The following is a 17653-nucleotide window of genomic DNA, read 5'->3' on the forward strand; positions in this document are numbered from 1 at the left end:
GACCTGAGACTGCAGTAATAAGTCACTGTGCCCAGCTACAAGTTTTTTGTTTTTTTTTTCAGTGTAATTCTTTCTCTATCTCTTTCTTCTTGGAACTGGGTGGGAATTGAACCCAGAGACATTTAACCACTGAGCCACATCCCAAGCCCCTTTTATTTTTTGAGACAATTTACTTAGAGCCTCCCTTGGTTGGTGAGGCTGGCCTCAAACTTCCGATTCTCTTGCCTTGGCCTCCCAAGCATCTGGGATTACAGGCTTGGGCCAGCGCGTCTGGCCCCAGCCTTGTTTAAAAAAAAGAAAAATTATATTTTACATTTAAATTGATGAACCATTTTGTGTGAATTTTGTATAATGCGTGAGGTTAATTTATGTCAAGACTCATTTTCTTTTTGTCTACAATGACTTTTTTTGGAAAACACTCGATACAACTTTTGTAGCTTTCCCCTACTAATTCATTCTTCACATAGAAATCATAATAATTTTTAAAAAATTATATAGATGATGATGACGTCATGACTGACAAAATCTTTGGCTTGCCACAACATAATGTTGACCCTTTCCAAACGCATTTTCTACCACGCAATGCTCACTGACAGTTCTCGGTTCTTAAGATAGTCACCAGGTCTGTTCTATTATCACTTCCTTGACCCTTACTTTCTCCCTGCTCAGCTTTTTCTTCACGGCACTTACATAACACAAAGTATTACGTATTGGTTTGCTTATCTGTTTCTTGTTTACCACTCCTCTCGACCCTACCAGAAGCGAGCATACTGTTTATCCCCAGGACCTGGAACAGTGCCTGGCACATAGTAGGCACTCAGTAAATCATTTTATTGCTTGACAGGCTGGAAGGAGTAAATAAACGTAAAGCAGGAGCGAGACAAGTCCACCTCTGGGTCAGATGCTGGTTCGAACATCATGCAAAGTGTGAGCGCCACCTCTCGGGAAGCCAATTTGCTTGCGAACGAAGGAAGTGAGTCAGAATATTAGGGTTAAAAAAAAAAAAACAGATGGCAGCCAGACGGAAGAGCCCGACAAACACTAGCGCAGGAAGTTAAACACCGGAAGGTTGCGCCCTAGAATGACATCCTACTCACAAGAGGAGGCGTGGGCGAGCGGTGTTCTGCAAAAAGGGCTCTCCTGCAGCGGATCTGCGCAAAAGCGTTCCGTGTGTCAGATGCTGGGAACCACGTGGGGCCGGGCTGCGTTTCCGGTGCCGGCTGCTGCAGCGGTAGTCGAAGCCCAAGCGGCTGGAGGGCTGAGAGGGGTTGGGATCCTGAGGGTAAAGGAAAGGGTGAGATCTGGGGAAGTGGGGGTCGGGAGATGAAGAGGGTTAGTGAAGTGGTGGGTTCTGCTCCGAGAGGTGGCGAGGGGGATCAGATGGGCGAGAAGGGCGAGGGAGCATCTGTGGACAGGTGCAGACCTGTCAGCACAGTTCCCACGCTACGTGGGTTCTTCTTTGTCCGTGCTGCCTTTCCCGTCAGGCAGGGGCTGTGCCTTATTCTCCTCCAGTACGGTACTGGGCACGGTTGGCGCTTAGGAGGTGCTTGCTGAATGAATGAATGACAGCAGTGTGTGCCAGGGTTAAGTAAGTGTGAAGGGACTTTTATAGGTACCGTTTCTGGCCCTTTAATCCATGCTTGTCCCACGCTCCTTAGGAGGCTCCCCAGCTAGGCTTTGGGCTTTGTCTCTTTCTTGGAAGGGTGGAGTGGTTATCATTGAAAGCATTTTCTTTCCTTTTTTTTTTTTTTTTTTTTTTTTTTTATACCTGTGGCTAGGTACCAGAGACAGATACAGGAGTAAACCAGCCTTGTTTGCAGGCCACAGACCTGCAGGGAGGCAGGCACACAAACAGAAAGTTGGACTACAGTGTTAAGATTCTCTGTTAAGAGGTTAACTCAAGTTCAGGAAGGAGAAGGAGGCGGGGCTGCTATATCCCCTTAGGATTGTCTTTCAAGGTGAGGAATCTCCTCTTCTCATCCTGTGAGACTGTCCTGTGCAGGTCTTCTCTGTAAAAAGAAGGATCTGGAATGGAAGCTCTCCAGGCTTCCTTTCCCCCATGGGATGACATGACATATTCTCTAAAACCCCTTCCAGTTCTAATACCGTGGCTATAGCAGTAGGTCCAACTGTATTTCTTACAGACTTATACCATATGTCACTTTCATATTAGTAAAACCACATCAGTGCCGTTTTCTCCAGCCTGGATTATTGAGGAAGATCATATTTTATTTGTACATTCCCTACCTTGGTTCCATTACAATGTTGGGTATATAGTAGATGATTAATAGAAGCGTGTTAAATCAAGTGGGTTAGAAATTATAGTCTCTGCTTTTAGACTCTTCCCCACTTTGGGATATTAGTTCATATATGTATGTGAGGGAAATGGGGAGGAACTGTTTTTGTTTTTGTTCTTGTTTTTTAACCAGAGAAACTTGGAGTAGACATGACAGATTTAAACCAGCTTTATGGGGTAATCTGCTTGAGAAGGATAATGCAGGCAGGAGATTTAGTGCTGTTTCATTCCCCTACCTGCCTATCTCCAGGACCATGGCCAACAATGAGCGCACCTTCATTGCCATCAAGCCTGATGGGGTCCAGAGGGGTCTTGTGGGAGAGATCATCAAGCGTTTTGAGCAGAAGGGATTCCGTCTTGTTAGTTTGAAATTAATGCAGGTAAGTAAACTTCATTCTTCCTGATTAGTTTCTGTTTGCCCCCTCTCCTTTTAGATTTCTCCATGGTAGGCTGACCATAAACGAACGTCTTGAAGCCTGGAAACCCCTCAGTGACCTAGCATCTTAGCTAACTCCGGAAACAAAACAAGTTTTTTGGGACTTGCAAAAATAGTCTGTTTTTCCCCTTAGCAACATAGAACTCCACATTATTACTGTAGCACTGTAATTTCTGACATAGTCCTGGGTGTGTTTGGGTTCCTGGTCTCTAGCTTCCTAAACAGATAATTATTTTAGAGAACTTTTTTTCCCCTTTTGAGGCAAGTTGTTTTTCAGCAAGAAAATCTTTGCACCATCAATTACTACCTGCTTAGTGTCCAACATATATCAGGAACCACTGGCGCTTTAGCGGGAAGACTGTGGTCTCCTGACATAGCAGAGAGCAAATACATCTACAAGACACCTAAAAGCAGTATTTCAATAAATTCAAAGGATTAGCCAAGAAAGAACCCTTCTTCAAACAGATCCAAGAGATGAGAAGTCAGATTCTCAAATAAATTAGGAGACAATATTTTTTTCCTATTAAAGGAATCAATTTTGGTCCCCCCTAGTGCATTTTAAATTTAGCTTGATTTGCAGTTTTCTTCCTGTGTGATATTTTAGGAAGGGGTAGATTGTTAATGCTGAGGGTAGAGCATGGTGGAATGATGAGGGTCAGTTGATGGACAAACAAGGGGTTTGCATATTAACTTTAGTTTTGAAGGTAAAACGAACTGAATGAGTTGTTAATCAGGTATTTACTTGGTACTGGGCACCTATTTTTTTCCCTCTAGCCCTCATGACAACCCTGAGAGGTAATTACTCCCGTTCTTGTGGTTGTTAATGAGGGGGAAGCAGGCGTGGAGAGGTTAAGTAAATGTGCCTGATAGAACAGTCAGTGATGCAGCTGGGATTTTTAACCTGGGTCTCTGACTCCTAAGTCAAACATTTTCTCTTTTACAATGACTTTTCCTGTTAAGGATGTAGGTTTGGTAAAGAATGGAAAGAACAATTGCTGTCATGACTTGAGGTTCTCCCTCTGTCCAAAAAAAAAAAAAAAAAAAAAAAAAAATGCCTATGATGTGTTTTGTAAGTACAGATATTTGGAACCAGTTAATAGAATTAAAACTCAGGGCCTTCTGAGATTCTCAGCAAGCGTAGGTGCAATGGCAGAGAAGACAGCCAAGTTGAGTTAAAACTAAGCAGATGGCTTGCTCTTTAGCTAATTTGATTTGTTCCTGCATGCCAACCTTGAAGTGTGAGAGATTCTAATTCATTCTTCTAGCAATAAATAAAGATTATTTATTGTTAGATGTCATATACTTTTGGGTGGTTTATAAATATCTGTGGGGAATCACATGGTCACCACAATGGGCCTTTACCCTCTGAATAATGTTAAGTATCCCTAGGAGACGGCCTGGTTCAGTTCGCTGCCTATGGAGTATCCACGCTACCTCCCTGACTTCCCTCTCCCATGTTTGTTGATGTCTGTTCTGGGATGGGAAGTCATTGTATTTTTGTTTCCCTAACATTCAGTTTTTTTTTTTAATTTATTTTCTTCATTATCTTTTTTTTTTTTTGACTGGGATAAATATTTAAAAAAACTTTTTTTCATACATGTACATAGAGTAATAATGTCTGTCTCAATGTACTGTCTTTCCCATCCCCACCTGCCCCACCCCTCCCCTCATTCCCCTCTGTATAATCCAAAGTTCCCTCATTCTTCCCTACCCACCCCCCACTATGAATCAGCATCCACTTATCAGAGAAAACATTCCGCCTTTGGTTTTTCTGGGATTGGCTTATTTCACTTAGCATGATATTCTCCAGTTCCATCCATTTGCCTGCAAATGCCATACTTTCATTCTTCTTTAAGACTAATACTCCACTGTGTATATGTGCCACATTTTCTTTATCCATTCATCTGCTGAAGGGCATCTAGGTTGGTTCTATAGTTTTGCTGTCATGAATTGAGTTCCTCAAAACATTGACATGGCTGCATCACTGTAGTATGCTGATTTTAAGTCCTTTGGGTATAAACTGAGGAGTGGGGTACCTGGGTCAAATGGTGGTTCCATTCCAAGTTTCTTAGGAATTTCCATACTGCTTTCCAAAGTGGTTGCACCAATCTACTATCCCACTAACAGCTAACCTTCAGTGTAATGTTATTTTATTCTGATCATTCAAGGCCTAGAGGGAGAAAATTGGTTCAAAACTGCAGAAGCATTTTAGTCCCTGTCACTGTTCCCCTCTGGTAGTGTAGAGAATGTATTCAGTTAGCTGGGGATGTGGCTCAGTGGCAGAGTATGCTTGCCTGGCATGCCCAAGGCCCTGGGTTCAATCCCAAAAATGACTGAAGATGAGAATGTATTTGTTATACAAATCAGTGAGCTAAGAGCTCATGTTTTATATAGCAGGATGGGTGAGGAGGAATAACTAAATTGTTTGTTTTTAGACAGTTTTGGGGTTCTTAGTTCTTATTTTCTGTCCTGTTGAAATAAGGCTTCTGAAGACCTTCTCAAGGAACACTACATTGACCTGAAGGACCGTCCTTTCTTCTCTGGTCTGGTGAAATACATGCACTCAGGGCCAGTGGTTGCCATGGTGAGTGTGCCTGTGTGGCTGTTGATGTGAATGACTCAGTTGGAAGTGGAGACGAGTGAGGGCTGTGATTCCTGCATCTGATGCGAGGGCCTTGTTGCTTCAGAGAAACCTCGGGTTGGCAGGAATGGGCAGTTAGGCTAGGAGTCAGCTCTCTGACGCACCAAAGAAAAGATACATTTGCTTACTGAGCTGAAGACCATGGCCAAGAGGAAGGGGGAGAGACCTGCTTGTTTGAAAACCCTGGAGGGCAGGGAGATTGTTTCTTGTTTATTGCACTGTGACTACCAAGTGTGTATTGCTTGTTCTATGTATGCCAGGCTTTCTTCTAGACGGGGGATATAGCCATGAATGAGACAAAATGGGTATCTGTTTTCATACCTCTTTTTGCCTACACTTCCTTTTTTTTAAAATTACAGTGTTGGGGATCAGACCAAGGGCCTCAGGTATGCTAGGTTAGTGTTCTACCATTGAGCTATATTCCTGGCCTTTGCCTACATTTCTTGAAGGGGGTAGGGGTGGAAAGACAATAAAGAAATTAAGAAATATGTATTTATACATACTTTCATACATAAAAATATACACATATATGTATATTACTAAGCCAATATATATAAAGGCTTATATAATGGTATAGTAATATGCACAAACTGGGTGATGTGATAGGAAGTGATCCCTTTAGATTGGATGGTCAAGGAATGTGATTTGCAAGCTAAGATCTGAATGATAAGATCTTGCTCTTTAGCTGACTTAATTTGTTCCTACATACCAGCCTTGAAGTGGGAAAGATTCTAATTCATTCTTCTAGCAATAAATAAAGATTATTTATTGTTAGATGTCATGTACTTTTGGGTGGTTTATAGATATCTGTGGGGCTCACATGGTTACCACACTGGGCCTTTATCCTCTGAATAATGTTAAGTAATTTTTGCGCATCCATGGTCGAGATGAGTTCAGAGCCTGATGTGGTGGAGCATGCCTATAATTCCAGTAACTCTGGATGTCGAGGCAGAGGATGCCAACCTCAGCAATGTAGTGAGACCCTCAGCAACTTAGCGAGCCCCTGTCTCAAAATAAAAAATAAAATAAAAAAGGCTGGGGAAGGAGCTCAGTGATAAAGTATCCTTGGGTTCAGTCCCCTGTACCCCCACCCAAAGAAGAGATGAGATCAGAGGTGCAGGCAGGGGCCACAGCATGAAGGCTGTGTTGTCCATGCTCTTCAGCAGTGCTGGGAGTTTTCACACTTGGTACTTTTAAAAATCTGCACCATTTGCTGTGTCAAGAATGGATGGTAGGGCTGGCGATGTAGCTCAGGTGGTAGAGTGCTTGCCTCACAAGCACAAGGCCCTGGGTTCAATCCCCAGCACTGCAAAAAAAAAAAAAAAAAAAGAATGGATTGTAGAGGCGCTGGGGTGTGGCTCAGTGGTAGAGCGCTTGCTAGGCACGAAAGGCAGTGGGTTCGATTCTCAGCACCACATATAAATAAATGAATAAAATAAAGGTCTATCAACATCTAAAAAAGAAGAAGAATGGATTGTAGAAAGGCAGGACTGGGGAGACCAGTAACAAATAGATGCTCTATAAATACTTGTTCAGTGAATGAATGTTATCTCAATGGGGACTTTTTCTGAATTAATAGTTGCCAGATTTTCTGCTGAGATTGGGTTTCTTCCTTGACCACGTTTTCTTTTGTCCTTTGAGGTCTGGGAGGGACTGAATGTGGTGAAGACAGGCCGAGTGATGCTTGGGGAGACCAATCCTGCCGATTCCAAACCTGGGACCATCCGTGGGGACTTCTGCATCCAAGTTGGCAGGTGGGATTTGGTGTTTTTTACTCTAGTCTGAAGTCTGAGTTGCCACAAGAATTCTGAGGCTGGAGGTAGACCTGATGATACATGCAGGTCAGTTTTAAATCAGAGTTCACTGTCATCCTGTAGAGTTGGTGGTTGACTTCGCGGACTGTCTTTGGTCATCATCATCCTGTGGTTATGCCTCAGTGTAGAAAGTATAGAACCTGGCCAGAGGCCTCCCCGAAGGCTGTTGCTGCTTGTCTCCTTTTTGCCGGGAGGCCTGGGTGTGGGCAGGTCATTCTTCATCTATCTGTTAATGGCAGCTGTGAGTTTTTTCTTTTGATACATGGTCTAAAATGTGTGGAGTCTTGGCTTTGCTGCTGCTGTGGCTCCAGACTTTCTAGCATTGGGAATATGATGGGTTTCTGGGCTTAAATCTTATTGGCTTGGTAATGTGGCCATCTTTTCCCCACTCAGGAACATTATCCATGGCAGCGATTCTGTGGAGAGTGCAGAGAAGGAGATCAGCTTGTGGTTTCAACCTGAGGAACTGGTGGATTACAAGAGTTGTGCACAGGACTGGATCTACGAGTGACAGGAGGGCAAGCCACCATGCTTTGCCTGTCTACTTCCCACCATTCCCATGGGCAGGGGACCAGACTGTAGCAAATCTAGTTATTTCTGGAACTTCCTTATAATCTAGAGGGCAACTCTTGGAGCTGTGAGTGCTCCCTGTACAGTATTATGTGCTACCATCAGATTAAACTGTTTCATCTCAACATGGAATTAGTTGAATTGTTTACTTTGTATTGCTGTATTGCTTTGCATTCTTCTTTTCCTATTTGTGTTTTCTGGACCATCTGAGCTAATGGAGTATAAATACTATATAAATTATTTGTATAGGCCTGAAGATCTCACATACACACAGGCATTCTCTTTGCCTGTTTATCTCCTCATCTCCTGCATTCCATCCACTCTTGGCACAGAGCCAGTCAACAAGCATTTATGGAGGATCTGTTAGGTTGTCAAAACTAAACCCGCTTCTGATGAAGCGGATGTGGTAGCACACGCCTGTAATCCCTGCAGCTCAGGAGGATGAGATAGGATAACAAGTTTGAGGCCAGCCTCAGCAACTAAGTGAGACTCTAAAAAACTTAGTGAGACCCTGCTCAAAATAAAAAACAAAAACTAATAAAACAGGGCTGAGGCTATGGCTTAGTGTTAGAGCACACCTGGGTTCAGTTCCCAGTAACACACACAGAGATTCTACTGGATACAGAGGCTTCATCTGAAATAACAGATATCTATCCTGTTCTTCAGAAATATGAGAAGTTGTAACTATTTCAGAAAACTCAGAGAAGCTCTGGGCAGTAAGCCTAGATCCCTGGGATGGTCTCAAATAAAGTGGGACAAATCTAAGTAGCTTATACTTATTTGGATATTAATTTGGTTGCTTTATGAGAGATAAGACACAAACGTACTTCTATTCCAATTTATAATCTAAGCTGTTCATTAGGGATGGTGCTGGTGGTAAGGCTCTGAACCTTGAGGTCGCCCAGGGACTCATTTCCTTCTAACCAACTCAATATGGATTACTACCCCTAGGGCCAGCTTCCAGAAAGTTGGGGAGGGAAATGAAAGGAGTATCCCTTACTTTTAAAGGTAAAACTCAAACTGGGTGCTGTGGTGTGTGTCCGTAGTTCCAGCTACTTGGGAGATAGTAGTCCAAGGTCAGCCTGGGCTGTATAGTGACACCCGGTCTCAAGAAAAAAGAGCCAGGTGCGGTGGCACATACCTACAATCCCACAGACTCAGGAGGCAGAGGCAGGATCGCAAGTTCAAAGCCAGACTCAGCAATTTAGCAAGGTCCTAAGCAACTTAGCAAGAACCTGTCTGGGTTGGGGATGTAGCCCATTTGGTAAAGCATCCCTGGTACCAAAAACAAAATAAACCCTAAACCAAAAAGCCCAACTAAACAAACAAAAAACAAAGAAAGAAAAGTGAAGTACCTTCACTTATCATGACATCCTATTGGCTAGAACTTAGTCATATGGCTGCATTTAGCTAACAAGAGAAACTGGAAAATATCCTTTTTATTTGAGTAAACTTGTGCTCAAGTAAAACTCAGAAGTTCTACTTGGAAAAAAAGTGAGCTAGAAAGTGAGAATGAATATTGAGGGGCAACTGATTTTTGTCACAAACTTCAGCAGGGTCTCTTGCTTGGTATTGTTCACCTGGCTGGTAGGAGCAATAGAGAGAAAGGGAAAGGAGGAGGAGGATGGTTGGGATAAGAGCTACCTTCTTTTGGGGCAGCTGGAGGCTGTTTCATGCAAAGCATGTTCTGTTTTAGGGAGTGGGATGACAGTTCCAGAACTTACCAGGACCTTTGCAGGGAGGCTGCTATAGCTTCCTGTCAAGAAAGGTCTTTCCAGGAAGGAAAGGAGACGGGTTGGAGAGGGTTAGTACTGAACTATAGGTAGATATCAGTGATCTGGCCATCGGGCAAATAGCTCTCCACTGTTCAGAGAAATGCCCAGTGAAATTTCCAGTTTCTTACCCACAGTTTGACATTTGGTAACTCTGAAGAGGAAATCTAAATAAGAGTGTGCTTCAGATTGAGGTCAAAGGAAACCCTGCCCCAGAACGAGAGCAAATGACAATTATTGTCAATGTATCATGGGTTGATGCTCTGCCACTAGAGGTTTGGGAAGCTGATAAGGTGTAACTAGAGGCCTGGATTGTCACCCCATTTGGTCAGTCACAAGTGATAAGTGCTGTTAGTGAGATTGGCTCACTGTACTGGGGGGAGGCACATAGTTCACACCATCTCAGGGCAGGGAGTGCTGCCAGACTGGTATTAGTGTTAGGGACGCTGAGGGGCGGGCTTACTGACTTCCCTAGAGAAGCAGGGGACCACCAAAAAGGGATGCTTTCTCCTGATTAAATGGGCTGGAGTCTCCCCAAGAAGGGTGGCAGGGGAGTTCCTACAAGGATGGGGCCTATTGGGATTCCAGAAGAAGCACTAAATGTCAGGGTGACTAGCCCAAAGATTATTAGGGAAACTTAAGAGTGTTGCAGCTCCTCCTTGAGACAGACAAGGAGAGGAAAGGGGTGTTCTCAGCAAGGGGTCATGGTATGGAGCTTATATGAGGGTTTAAGGAATTTTGGCTCAGAACCTGAGCCAGCTTCTTTGTGTTTGGGGCAACAATCTAAATGTCTTAATCAGTGCCTGAGAAGGTTCCAGGCCCCAACTTGGGCTCAAGCCAGCTAAGATAAACCTGCAGCTGGCTGGGTCACCAGGTTTGTCCAGGCACTCTGTGATTTCGTTGTCAGGACCCAACAAAGAAGGGTGTGTGGTTTGCCAGCCAGATAGGAGTGGGGGACTGTTTGTAAGTCGACAGGTCTGATATCTATGAGACTCTAGACTCTTGCTATGGTGTGTCTCAGGTTGAACCTGACCACACAGTAGTGCTGGGTGAGAACAGGGCAGCTGATTGAGGGTGGGAAGGTAGTGCGGAGACAGGCAGCCAGGGACATATAGCGAAAGGTATGCAATATCTTCCCAAGGAGTACAGAGGGCAGGGTACAGAGACTGGAGCAGATGGCCTCAGAGGAGGGTGCTGAGACAGACTCCGTGCGTGCGGCTAGAAGCGAGAACGCGGATGAGTGAGGCCCAGGGCTTAACCAGGGCTTAAGCAAAGGGGTGGGGAAAGGAAGGCTGACTTTCAGAGGTAGTAAGGATAAGGACTTGGGGCGCCTGAGGGCAGGGGAATCAGCTGGACGCGGGCGCTGGGGCAGAGGGTGAAAGTCGATGGAATTGACAGGGGAAGAGAACTCAAGACCAGCCGCAGGTTCTCGCCGTGGAGAAGTGGAAGCAGGAAGCACTGAGACAAGAGCAGTCTTGATTGGGGAGGCTCTGGAGTGGGGGGACAAATCACCTCCCGCCTCGTAACTCGGGTAGTCTCCCGCAAGGCGAGGGCGTGCACCTGCAGGTCGCTGGGCGGGGACAAGGCCGCCGGCCGCGTCCGGCAGGACGGGCATCCCCGGGTTGGGCGGCGGGCCCTCCGGGGTGTGGCCGTCTCGCGCCCCGCCCCCGCCCCTCCTCCTCCTCCTCCTCTGTCTCCCTGGTCGGGTGGTCGCTCAGATTTCGATCTCGCAGCACATCCACCGCCTGTCCAGCAGCTCCCGGGTAAGACTGGGTGCACTCTCCGCCACCACCCTGTCCCGATTCGCCGCGGGATCCGGGCCCCGGTCTGCACGCGCCCGCGGCCCCCCGCAGTACCGCGCTGGTCGGAGCCGGGTCCCCGGCACCTCCCCTGCGCGGGCCTTGGGTCTCTGCAGAGGGATGGCGGCGCCTGCAGGAGCAGGGCGGACGCGTCCGGGAAGCCACGTGTCCCCAAGGCCGGGGAGGCGGGTGGCGGGGCGGCGTCCACGTGGCCTCCCTGACTCGGGCCGCGGCCCCGGCGGGGCTGCGTCCTGGCGGACGCCCGGCTCTGACTGCGCCTCGGGTCCCGCAGGACCATGGCCAACCTCGAACGCACCTTCATCGCCATCAAGCCGGACGGCGTGCAGCGCGGCCTGGTGGGCGAGATCATCAAGCGCTTCGAGCAGAAGGGGTTCCGGCTGGTGGCCATGAAGTTCCTTCGGGTAACGCTCCCTAGCTCCCTGCCCACTCGGCCGCCCGGGCGCGGTGTTTGCCCTCCCCGCAGCGGTTAGTCTGCGTCTCCTTTCCGGGTTGGAGTCCGCTTGGCTGACTGCGATCGCGCGAGAAGCCCTTTGCCCTCGACCCCTCCCCAGGGCTGCCATGCCTCTCTGACCCTTTCCCGATGCTCTGGGAGGACCGACGCCCTTGGGAAGGTTAAGCGGAGGTAACGTGACTCCTGTCCAGGGCCGGCTTCCTTCCCTCGGAGCGTCCAACCGGCCCAGAACCGCGGCCCTGCCCGATTGTCGCAGGCGGGCAGCAGCGAGTGGAGGAAGCCAGGGGCCCGCTTCCAGGCGCACGCGGGTCTACCCACGCACAGGACGGAGGTTTGCAGTCCTGGGCTTTGCCTGCTACTTGAGGATGACACGTTCTGGGTGCAGCGTTCATCCTTTGACAGGGGGTAGTGACTGTATTTCCCACTTCAGATTTGGGACACAGATCTGAACCCCAATACTGAAGGGTTAAGTACTGAAAACTTAATAAGTCCAAGTTCATCAGAGAAGAGAATGTTCTGTTATCATCTGAAATGTTTAATAGGGCCTCCTCGGTAGGCCACAGGAGTTTCATGTGATCTCCACGTGACTTATACTTCAGTTGCAGCCAACATTTAACTTCCTAAGTCTGGATCCTCAAATGCCGTCTGTTTAGGATTATAAAATCCATAATGTCATTGACAAGGATGTCTTTATGGTCAGAAGTCTTTCTGCTAAAATGGCATCAGTTGCATGGTTTGGCTAGGATTCTTTTTTTCTTTTCCTTTTTTTTTTTCTTTTCAGTACTGTAGATTGAACCCAGGGGTATTTTACCCCTGAGCTTTATCCCCAGTCCCCTTAAAATTTTTTTCTTTTTTATTTTTTTGGGGTACCAGGGATTGGATCCAGGGCTTCAGGCATGTTAGGCAAGCACTCTACCACGAAGCTACATCCCCAGTCTTTTAAGAAAAATTTCGAGTGCTCACTTTGGCAGCATATATACTAAAATTGGAATGATACAAAGAAGATTCGCATGGTCCCTGGACAAGGATGACCCGCAAATTCACTTCGTAGGGAACCTGCCCCATTGATGAGGGAGAGGATGGGGTGGAGCCATACTTGAACTTTTACAGCTTGTTTCCTAACCTGACCCTCCTCTGAATATCAGGCCTCTGAGGACCATCTGAAGCAGCACTACATTGACCTGAAAGATCGACCCTTCTTCCCAGGGCTGGTGAAGTACATGAACTCAGGGCCAGTGGTGGCTATGGTGAGTGCTTGTTGGGGATCAAAGACAACCAGGAAGATTGCTAAGTGCCTACCTGTTCCTTTTTTTAGACACCCCACCCAAAATTGTTCCTTTTACAAATGGGTCCTGCTGGAGTTATTAACTAGGAGTTTGGGAGGAGAAGGGAAAAGGAATCTGACTTTAGGAAAAAAGGACACTTTATGGTAAATTCCCCCAGGGCTAGCCTCACTGCCAACAAAAAAAGAGTACCAGATTTCTTAGGTTTATCAAGTGTTTTTCACCATAATGTTTCCTAGACTTAAATACTTTCTAAAATTTTCTTATGAAAAATTTGAACTTAAGTATGTAATACATACTTAAAAAGTCTCTAATCCTATGCTAGAGATGAAGCATTTCCAGATGGCATTAATGTTCAGTTGGGAGTGAACAAAAGTAGAGGGTGTAATAGAGAGGAGCCAAAATTGAGAGAGAGCACTTCCTGTTTCCCTGGCATGACTTCCCTCCTGTTTTCCCTGAAATACTTTCCCTTTTAAATCAACCTTTACCATCTCTTGCTGTCACTTTACCCCTTCTTCAACTATTTTTTTCTGTTTGTGGCTCTATAAATCCCCTAAGTTTAGACTCTGTCTGGATCCTATATTTGGAATAGAATTTGTCGCATAGGCCTCTGCTCTCTGGTGGGATTATCATTGATTGGTCTAATTGATGTGTGCTCTTAGGTAGGGGTATTTGTCCCGAATGGTCCTGAGTAGCAGATCTGTTGCTATAATTCCTTTCCCCTCTGGTCAAGGTCTGGGAGGGGCTGAATGTGGTGAAGACAGGCCGAGTGATGCTTGGGGAGACGAATCCAGCAGATTCTAAACCAGGTACCATTCGAGGGGACTTCTGCATTCAAGTTGGCAGGTAAGTCCTGGGATAGTGTCGATGACTTTTATTTAACTCCTGGGGTGCATTGATGACTTTACTCACTTAAATGGAGTATAAAGCAAATGTTTTGGGTATATTCCATTTTTCAAAATATCTGAACTTTAAATTAGATGGAGATTATTATTGGATAAAAATTTTCGTGCATAGCTACTTCCCCAGGTTACTCAAAATTTTAACCAAGTCACCACACAGGCGAGTTTCATGTGGCAGTTACTATGGCACAACCTCACAGGGTTCTAGCCTTGCCAAACTCTGTATTTGGGGCATTGCATCCATGGGCACAAAATCTATACAAAAGCCATAGAGTTGAGATTCAAGTGGAATGAAGGGATTGTTATTAATAAGCATGCATTTCATGGTTGGACTTTACAGACCAGTGATCCAAGAAAGAGTAGCAGCAATCCTTGAGAATAATTACGTGTAGCTGGGTGTAGTGGTGCGAGCCTGTAGTCCCAGGGACCTTGGAGGCTGAGGCAGGAGGATCACAAGTTCAAAGCCTCAGCAACTTAGGCCCTAAGCAACTTTCCGAGACCCTGTTTCAAGATTTAAAAAAAAAAAAAAAAGGGTGAGGGCCAAGTGCAGTGGTCCTTGCTTGCAATCCCAGCAACTCAGGAGGCTGAGGCAGAAGAATTACATGTTTAAGGCCAGCCTTGGCAATCGAGTAAGACTTGTACCTGCACCCCCTGACCCCCCTGCAAAAAAATAAATCACATCTAGTTAAGGTTTTGTTCTAGAGTAAGCTTGACTTTTTCTATATGCTTCAAAATTTGAGGACTATTTTTGCAGCATCAGCTGGGTATCAAACTCATAGCTTCATGCATGCTAGGCAAGTACTCTACCACTGTGCCATATCCCCAGTCCTAGAAGTACTTTTTGAGGGAGGGAGGAAAACTTAGAAGTATAATATAGTTGAACCAAAACCTTTTTCATCAAGCATCTTTACAGTCACTTTGTTGTTGAGATGGGGTACTGCTATTACCCAGGCTGGTCCTGGACTCCTGGGCTTAAGCAATCCTCTTGCCTCAGCTCTTGGAATAGCACCTTCATTTTTTTTTTTTTAAACCAGAGATTGAACCTTGGGGTGCTTGACCACTGAGCCACATCCCCACTCCTTTATTTTTTATTTTTTTGAGACAGGGTCTTACAATGTTGCTTAGGGCCTCACTAAGTTGCTAAGGCTGGTCTCCAACTTTAAATCCTCCTGTGTCTCTGGGATTACAGGCATGTGCTACCATGCCTGGCCATCTTCATAGTTTTATAGTTGGTTTTCAAAAATACTTTGGGGTATACAATTTGCTGCTTCAAGTGGAAATTTGGCTGAAAAGTTCTGCAGTGGCTGTCCTTTGTTGTAACCATTAGTTAGATTTTTGCATTTTAAAACATGATAACTAGTAACTTTTCTTTCTTAGGAACATCATTCATGGCAGTGACTCCATACAAAGTGCTGAAAAAGAGATCAGCCTATGGTTTAAGCCTGAAGAATTGGTTGACTACAAGTCTTGTGCTCATGACTGGGTCTATGAATAGAGATGGTCAAAGCAAGGTCCCCGTCAGCACAACCAGAGGAGTCCTTGAACACAGCTGTTCATTCCACTGACTTGGAAGATAGGGTAGATCATTCTTTTCTAAAGCATATTTACCAATAAAGCCTTTGGAACTGGGTGCAGTGGCTTGTGCTTATTTGATCCTAAGCTGAAAGAAAAGACTTTGTTCCCTGGTTACTGTGGCATTATCTAAACCCAGTAGTCCTATTTATTATGGAAGAAATATCTGATCCTTCTCAGAACCTGTGCATACTTCAACATATTCTAGGGCTGGAGAGGAAAAGTGTAGTACTGGTTGTTTAAGGACTGGTAAGAAAATAAACATCCCTTTTTGCATTAGCTAATAGAGTGTTTATTTCTGAGAGGAGGATGTGTGGAAATGGTGAAACATGCAGACTAGAAATCTACAAACTGAAGTTGTACAAATTTGGGCAAGTTACTTATGAAGTCTAAAAACATTTAAAAAGGAATGCCTCCTACAAATGTAATGCTGGATTAAATGAAATAATGTATATAAAAATCATTAACCTCCAAATGTCTGGCCCGTAGCTGCAACCCTATCAATTTTTTACCCTGGACTAGAAGCAAGCATCCTGATTTTCAGATTAATTTTGCTGGACAGGCAGTTATAGAATGCATTTGTAACACTACTTCTTGGAGTTTGGTGTAAAAACTCACAGAAAAAGGTGGATTTAGATTAAAAAAAAAAAAAAATATATATATATATATACATATTTTTGTTGTTGATGCACCTTTGTTTTATGTATATGTGGTGCTGAGAATCGAATCCAGTGCCTCACACATGCTAGGCAAGTGCTGTACCATTGAGCCACAATTGCAGCCCTGGATTCGAAAATGATGAGGGGTCTGAGGAGATAGCTCAGTCGGTAGAGTGCTTGCCTTGTAAGCACAAGGCCCTGGGTTCGATCCCCAGCACACCCCCCCCCCAAAAAAAAAGATGAAAATGAAATCACTTCTGTGTAAGACTCAATACTGTATTTATTATGCAGATTGCTACACTAATTACAATGATTGATGTTGTGATACAAGTAATACATTTGGGGGCTGAAGCTCCTGAGGTGGAGTGCTTGCCTAGCACATTGAGGTGCTGGGTTTAATCCCCAGCACCACCAAAAAAGTGGTTTGGTTTCCGCCCATTGCTGGTATACAACTCCTAAGACCTTTGGATTCTCTTTAGTGAGAAGGGTCTTTTGTATGCCGAGGTGACTGGGGTGGGGGGCTGGTTCTTGGAACCAACTTATGCCTATGTGGTTGGAACTGTCTCATCCCCCAACCTCTAGGAAGGGCAGGGGGCAGGCTAAATGTTGAGTTCATCACCAGTGGACTATGTTATCAGCCATTCCTGTATAATGGAACACCCATAGCAAGCCAAAAGGACAAGGTTTGGGGAGATTCCACATTCCTCAAGTGCCTGGAGGGTGGTATCAGAGAAGACAGAAGTCTCATGTTCTTTCCACTTGACCTGCCTGTGCTTCTTTCTTATCTATATTCTTTGTGTCCTTTATTTTAAAAAGGGTGATTGTAAAAGTGTTTCCCTGAGTTCTGTGAGTGAATTATGGAACCCAGATTTTATAGCCAGTTGGTTAGAAGTACAAGTCACAGCTTGGGGCTTATGACAGGCTCTAAAATGGGGGTTGGGGGAGCAGTCTTGGAGATGACTCTCCAGGTAGGCTGCCAGAGTTGATTTGAAATTTGAATTAGAAAGGATAATGTCTTCTGCAGAACTACTTAGTGGGGGGAAAGAAATGTATGCTGGTGTCAGGAGTGTTGACGTGGGGCTGGGCTAGCTCAGTGGTATAGCACCTGCAGTCTAGCATGTGCAAAGCCCTGGCTTACATCTCCAGTACTGCAAAAACCAAAAAGCAAAGCACACACAAAAAGCCTGTTAAACATGGTAACCCCAGTTTGGGTCCTGGGCCCATGCTGGCTTCTCTTTCTCCCTACCAGCTAGGAGGAAACTGCTCACAGCATGCACGTGCCACCTGTACTGTTAGATGAGATCAGGCTGCACTGTTAGATGAGATCACAGGTTCCTTTTGGAAGGAACAGGGGCCTCTAAGAATTGCTTGTAAGAAGGCATTCGATATTTTGAATAAACCATCCCCCTCAAAACACAGTAAATAACTGCTCAAACA

The 17653-nt window shown here is 45.3% G+C and overlaps 2 protein-coding genes across 7 annotated transcripts in view; both read left to right on the top strand.

The window, feature by feature from the left end:
• The window catches only part of LOC306657486 (nucleoside diphosphate kinase A), a 162579-nt gene extending 154694 nt beyond the window's left edge, over nt 1–7885 (top strand). Inside the window, exons 1-6 of one of the 6 annotated variants that reach the window (XM_079133534.1) lie at nt 1194–1282; nt 1779–1958; nt 2547–2676; nt 5215–5316; nt 7015–7127; nt 7581–7885. In XM_079133534.1, the coding sequence (XP_078989660.1) occupies nt 2551–2676; nt 5215–5316; nt 7015–7127; nt 7581–7698 (459 nt within the window). In that variant the 5' untranslated portion in view covers nt 1194–1282; nt 1779–1958; nt 2547–2550 and the 3' untranslated portion in view covers nt 7699–7885. Of the gene's footprint in view, nt 1–953; nt 974–1180; nt 1295–1778; nt 1959–2545; nt 2677–5214; nt 5317–7014; nt 7128–7580 lie in introns of those variants that run through there. The other 5 variants (XM_079133537.1, XM_079133535.1, XM_079133536.1 and 2 more) reach the window with 5 other exon arrangements.
• A 3249-nt stretch (nt 7886–11134) lies between these two features.
• On the top strand, nt 11135–15615 carry LOC306657485 (nucleoside diphosphate kinase B). Its single transcript, XM_079133533.1, has 5 exons — nt 11135–11292; nt 11621–11750; nt 12946–13047; nt 13817–13929; nt 15363–15615. Exons 2-5 carry the CDS (start codon nt 11625–11627, stop codon nt 15478–15480), a joined length of 459 nt encoding a protein of 152 aa, XP_078989659.1. The 5' UTR covers nt 11135–11292; nt 11621–11624; the 3' UTR covers nt 15481–15615.
• Nucleotides 15616–17653: the final 2038 nt, after the last annotated feature.

Source organism: Sciurus vulgaris, assembly GCF_902686455.1.
Source record: "Sciurus vulgaris genome assembly, chromosome: 3".
Lineage (NCBI taxonomy): Eukaryota > Metazoa > Chordata > Mammalia > Rodentia > Sciuridae > Sciurus > Sciurus vulgaris.